At 42.2% G+C, this 6,707-nt stretch overlaps 1 protein-coding gene across 1 annotated transcript; it reads left to right on the top strand.

Moving 5' to 3' along the window:
* The first annotated feature begins 2,032 nt into the window (after positions 1 to 2,032).
* On the top strand, positions 2,033 to 3,014 carry LOC145111855 (secreted RxLR effector protein 161-like). Its single transcript, XM_079048101.1, has 2 exons — positions 2,033 to 2,647; positions 2,952 to 3,014. Exons 1-2 carry the CDS (start codon positions 2,033 to 2,035, stop codon positions 3,012 to 3,014), a joined length of 678 nt encoding a protein of 225 aa, XP_078904227.1.
* Positions 3,015 to 6,707: the final 3,693 nt, after the last annotated feature.

The raw sequence follows: 6,707 nt of genomic DNA, 5'->3' as shown, positions 1-6,707 counted from the left end.
AATTCGAAAATGATCATTTGTGTGCTGCGTGTGAGTATGGTAAGCAATCGAAGAAAGGTCATCCTGTCATTATTGAAAAATCCATCTCGGAACCATTGGAGCTCCTACACATTGATTTGTGTGGACCATCAGCTGTGGAAAGTCTCAATCACAAGAAATACATACTTGTAATTGTAGATGACCTCACAAGGTTCACCTGGTCTTCTTTCTCAGATTGAAGTCCGAAACTTCCTTAGAGCTTATTAACTTTATCAAAGGAATTGAAGTCCTTGTCAAGCTTCCTGTTAGACGTATCCGTAGTGATAATGGCTCCGAATTCACCAATGGAACCATAGAGAGATTCCTCACCGACAAAGGAATTGACCACAACTTTCCGCTCCGTACACTCCTCAGCAGAACGGTGTAGTAGAAAGACGCAACCGAACTCTTGTTGAAGTTGCTCGATCCATGCTTAATTTCGCAAATCGACCACTCTATCTATGGACTGAAGCCGTGTCAACTACTTACTTCACCCAAAACCGAAGTATCATCAATCGGCGACTCAACATGACACCGTATGAAGCAATGAACGGTCGGAAGCCAAGTATCTCTTTTCTTCATGTGTTTGGATGTCGATGCTTCATCAAAAACAATCGCGATCAGCTCACCAAGCTCCAACCCAAAGCTGATGAAGCAATCTTTTTAGGGTACTCTGCAAAATCAAAGGCGTATCGAGTACTTAATCAACATACTCGAGTGATTGAAGAAAGCTTTGATATTACCTTTGATGACAACTTTGTTCGGAATTCCAGCCCTACTCATGTAACAACCCATATTATGGAGGCTGATGCTCCTCATCCGGAATGTCCGAGCATCCAAATAATTCATGTAGTGGATTTTAAAACCCTCTTTGGACCGTCCGAAACATCACTTGATTCAGAATCTCGATCAAGTCAACCTTCCTCCTCCCAACCTACCTCATAACCTGTTTCTGGTCCTCCACCCTCTCTTTTTCCATTTGATTCCAAACCATTTCAACCTTCTCAGGTTGAGGGGGCGAATGCTCCTCCCTCACTTGAATCAAATGTGGATGGATTTCTTGATGTAGCTGCTGACTTTGATTCCAATCCGATCCATGATGATAATGAGAATGAAAATTTCCTTGAATTCCCACCTGAAGATGATGTCAACCTGTCCGGCTCTGAAGTTCAGGGGGAGCATCATCCTCAAATTCAACTCATTCAGGGGGAGCAACATAATCCTATTGTCAATATCGAATCCGCTGCTGCTCAAGAACTATCGAGATTGCACATCTGGACTCGAGATCACCCGCTAAACCAAGTTATTGGAAACCCTGATGTTGGTGTTCAAACTCGCTCTGCCACAAGTGTTCAAAATGAATGTCATTTTTCAGCGTTTATTTCCATGGTTGAACCCAAATCCATCAATGAAGCCTTGGAACACGCTGACTGGATTACGACCATGCAAGAAGAACTGGCAGAATTTGATAGAAATCAAGTATGGACTCTCGTCCCTCCGCCTTCGAATCACCCTATTGTCAGTACACGATGGGTTTTTCGAAACAAGCTCGATGATGTTGGAATCATTGTTCGCAACAAAGCAAGGCTAGTCGCTAAAGGTTTTACACAAATTGATGGTCTTGATTACGATGAGACCTTTTCTCCTGTTGCACGTGTTGAAGCAATTAGGATCTTCCTTGCTTATGTTGCTCATAAAGGCTTTAAAGTTTACCAAATGGACATTAAAAGTGCTTTTCTTAATGGTGAACTTGATACTGAAGTGTATCTCCAACAGCCTCCCGGTTTTGTAAATGTTTCTTTTCTGAACTACTATTACAAGCTTCGGAAAGCTCTCTATGGCCTAAAACAAGCTCCTCGTGCATGGTACGAAACTCTCACTGACTTTCTCAAGCGTTCTAGTTTTCAACATGGTGTTCTTGACCCTACCTTGTTCCGAAAGATCGAATGGAAAACATCTCATGCTTGTCTAAATCTACGTTGATGATATCATTTTTGGGTCTACGAACTCATCTATGGTAAACGACTTTCCAAAACTAATGATCAATCGTTTCCAAATGAGCATGAATCGTGAATTAAGTTTCTTCCTTGGTCTTCAAGTTAAACAGACCAATCGAGGAATCTTTATTCATCAAGAGAAGTACATCTTGGAACTTCTCAAAAAGTACTCAATGGACATCTGTGCCTCAGCAAAGGTACCTATGGGTTTCGGACACAAAATCTTTTCGGACCCATCAGGTGTAGCTGTTTATGAAAAGAAATATCGTGGAATGATTGGGTCTCTACTCTATCTCACTGCAAGTCGTCCGGAAATCATGTTTGCAACGTGTCTTTGTGCCAGATTCCAAGTGAATCCAAAGATGTCTCATCTTTTGGCTGTCAAGAAAATCTTCTGGTATCTCAAAGGTACCAAGAGCCTCGGAATTTGGTACCCAGCAAATGAAAGTTTTCTCCTACAAGCTTACTCAGATTCAAACTATGGAGGTCTTCAGTTGGACAGAAAAAGTACCTCAGGTGGCTGTCAATTCCTTGGAGGTCGTTTGGTTAGTTGGTCATCCAAGAAACAAAATTGCATTGCTCTTTCAACAGCCGAAGCGGAATACATTGCTGCAGCAAGTTGCACCTCTCAAGTTCTTTGGATGAAATCTCAACTTTTTGACTATGGTTATCGTTTCCAAAGGATTCCTATCTATTGTGATTCTCAAAGTGAAATTGCCATTTCTCACAATCCAATTCAGCACTCCATGACGAAACATATTGATATTCGGTACCATTTTATAAAAGATCATGTTTTAAATGGCAACATTGAACTCATCTTTGTTCCATCTGACGATGAAATTGCTGATGTCTTTACTAAGGCATTGGACGAAACCAAATTCAATGGTTTTCTGAACAAAATGGGTATGATGATGCCTGATCCTCAATTTTTTCTAGAGAAATGTACTCTTTGATGGAAACATCAATCAGTACAATTTGATTTCGGAACCTAACTCTTAAAAATCTTCGGAATCACCTTCTCTAGAAATAATCAGGATCGTTTTATATGTATTTTTTTCTAACCTTTCAATCCAAGTGTTTCAGTGTACAGCTTCCAAAATTACTTTGATGACTCAAGGACCAATATAGTTACATTGATTAATCTCGGAACCCACTTCATAAATGTCCGGAATGCAACTATAATCCGCTCCTAAACTTTTTCAAATAATTATTCCGGATTACTTTTCATACTTGGTTCAGAACTTTCATTAAAAACTTCTTCCGAACCCAACTTCAAATTATGACTCCGGAATTTTTCAAACTCAAATCTCTCTTCCGGACAATTTTTCTTTGACTCCGGAATGTGTTCTAAAATTTGACTCCGAAATTTTCAAAATTCTCTCCGGATCTTTTAAGCTCATTTCGAAACAAATCAATTTTTTTTCGGACTTACTTTTTGATCAAATATTTTTCCTTGATTCCGAAACGTCTTTGTTCCGGAATCAAACATTCAGAAGTCCAAAGGTTTTTCTAGGTGAATCGTTTTTCTCACAACGGTTACTTTTTGAGGATCATTATCCTATCTTCCTCGATTGTCAAGCCACGATCACAACTTCCAACCCACCTATCCCATCACAATTTTCATTTCCATTTTTAGCCATACACCACATAGCCTTTTACTCACACAGACCCTTGCACTTCAAAAGCGGCTAAGACATTAAATCCAACCCGAATCATTTCCGGATACTCATCATAACCATATTTAACCCAACCCGACCCGTCTCTATCACCTATATATGCCTCTTAAAAACCCACTTTTAACCCTTTACGCGCTCATTTACTCTCAAAATCCTAAATCGCTTTCTTTGTTCATCGTGTTCTTCAACTCTTCAAACCTTCAAACCTTCAACAATGGCGTCCAAGGCAGTTCACCCAAAATCAATCGCCAAGAAGAAATCTTCCAAGGGTTCATCATCATCTGCCTCATCTGAACCTTTCCTGGGAGATACTACTCAACTCTTCTCTCTAAACCCCCTTGACTACGATGAATCGATTACGGTTATGATCGATTTCATAGCTAACCATCCCATCTCCATCCCTCTCATAAAAGTTCCAGAACCGCCACTCCCACTTCATCATCTCCACACTGCCTTCCAACGAATCACACTTAAAGATGGAGTACTGCAAGTAAAGATCATTGGTGACAGAGTTATACCAGTGTACAAGGCGGTTTTTCTCAAAGCAATTGGGGTAAAACCTAACCCCAAAGGATTCACAGTTGAAGAACCTAGCACTGAAGAATTCTAGATGTTCTTAAGTCACATTGGGTATAATCAAGAATACAAGGCCAAAGAATTCAAGAAATCAGAAGTTTCTAGGTTATGGACAACCTTGATGCACCTAGTCATTCGAGGTCTATCGGGCAAACATGGCGGGACTGATACTCTCAGTAAGGATTGGCTTCTAGTCATCTACAACATCAACTCCGGACGTCGCAACGTTGTGGACTTTCCAGAGGTATTGTGGCAGGACTTTTGGAAGTTCGCCATCAAGAGGAAGGAGAACGAAATCTCGAGCCCTAGGTTTTGGGCCCTGACACTCCAACAAATCTTCAAGGAGCTTAATGAACCATTTCCTATGGCTACCATTCCTCCTGAGGTATGCATCTCATTCAAGATTGTTAAATCATATAGGATTCCAGACCAATGTGCGTTTGGTGCAGTCCGGAGATTGCCTCAACATATGTTGGACAGGATCCCTTCCGATTCCATTCATCTGAAAAATCATTTGGAGACATCGACTGTGCTCGTCCCAACACAGTCTACCCAAGTCCCCATCGAGCCTATTTCGGAAGTGGCTAAGCCAACATCCTCCAAACCAAAGAAATCCAAAAAGGCTGCAAAGAGAAAAGCATCCCGAAAAAGCCAAAGCCTAAAAAGAGATCCATAGTCGGCTCTTCCTCTCGACAGGAAGGCACCAATGACATTCTGTCTGACTCTAGCCATCAGTCCACCCCACCCGCCCACTCATTCGAGGTACACCTCAATGTTTCAAAATCACCTGCACACACTCACGGGGAATCTCCAAATACTCCACCCTCATCCTCTCAAAAGGATGATGCAGGTTTTGAACAAAGTTCCTTGCACCCCCTGGAACAAACCCACGAGTCAAATTTGATATCCCTATTTCTTCCATACAAGCACAGTCCGGAACCCCTGCTCCAGACTCCCAACATTCTAGAGAAGGAGTTGTCCCTCCTACTTCTGATGCCCTAACCGGTTCGATATCCACCATGGATAAAGGATAATCGGGTGCTACTGATGATTGGGATGAACTTATTGACAGGGCTCACACACGGCATCCGGACCTCACTCGCACTCAAGTCGCATCTACCATCATTGCCATGAGGAAACGAGCTATTCAAAGTAACAAGCCTGTGGTTTTTCCTACTGACAAAGAAGCAGATCAAGAGTTCACAACTGGAGAAACTCAGCCAACCAATCAAGCTTCCCAAGTCCACTCCACCGACGAAGAAGTTTCGGAAGAAGTGTTGTTCAATGATGATGGAACCAATGTCGTCGTTACTCCTTTCCGGTCCTCTCCACTATTTCAGTTCCATGCCGCTTCTTCCAAGTCATCCTTTGACTTTGGATCTTCCTTGACCTCTCTGGAAACTGAGTCCTCACCAAATCTCAAAGATGATGCCATCAACAAGCCCGACCCCTCAACTCAACACACTGATCTGAAACCTGCTTATTCAGGTGATTCCACCGGATCCTCAGCCGGCAAACACTTTGATTCCTCAGCTCTTGTGGAGATCCAGTCAAATCTCTCCGCCACAATGCAGAAGGTCGATTCAATTGAAGCCTCCGTCTCCAGAATCAACTCAAAGCTGGATGAAAAGGTATTCGGACTGGACTCGAAACTAGATGCCATCCTTTAGTCCATCAATAATCAATCAGGACCTTCCACTGCCGAAAGAGAAGCCCATCTGGACCAACTCATTTATCTGCGACTAAAGCATACTATCGAAGAGGATGAACAAAAATATGATACCTCTGTCGATCACTATCTCAACACCATCACAAACATGCTTAAGGTCCATGATGATCTAGTCGCTGCTACTAACGATCTCATCAAGAAGACTCATGTCCGTCATGAGAAACAAATTCAACGGTTAGAGAAGGAGATCCGGAAGAAGGATGAGATAAATCTTATCATGCAACAGGTTCTTCTCAATTTGGTTAGAGCCGCATGACACATCGTCGACGTTCCGAACCATAAGTTCGACGAAATGATTTTGATCTTAGAGAATCTCTTCGATCATTTGAAGTCTCAAGCCCCCACTGCAACAGCTTATGACACCCTTACTCTTCAACTTAACAAAGGTCTTCACACAGTTTTTGACAAGTTCTCAGAGTTGAAGTATTTTATTTCACTTGCACCGGTGACCAGGGCAACCGATGCAAGAGAGGGAGAAGGCGCGAGCAAAGTTTGGAAACCTGCCTCGGAGTTCTCACTTCGAGATGAAGATGACTCGAGTGATGATGAACTTCAAATTCTTTCTGAATCCGGACCCAAAAAGATTGAAGGTGCTAGTTCGGATAATGATTAAGAAGGCAGTGAAAAAGAAGATCCCAAAGCAGTTCTTGCGTTCGAAGCCCCTTGAAAGCTCCCCACCAAGCAACTGACTGAAGAGTAGAAGATGATCTG

The sequence above is a fragment of the Lactuca virosa genome, chromosome 5, assembly GCF_052849685.1.
Source record: "Lactuca virosa cultivar CGN04683 chromosome 5, Lactuca_virosa_CGN04683_v6, whole genome shotgun sequence".
NCBI classification, from domain to species: Eukaryota; Viridiplantae; Streptophyta; class Magnoliopsida; order Asterales; family Asteraceae; genus Lactuca; species Lactuca virosa.
The sequence above is the reverse complement of the archived record's forward strand: the minus strand, read 5'-3'. Positions and strand labels throughout refer to the sequence as shown.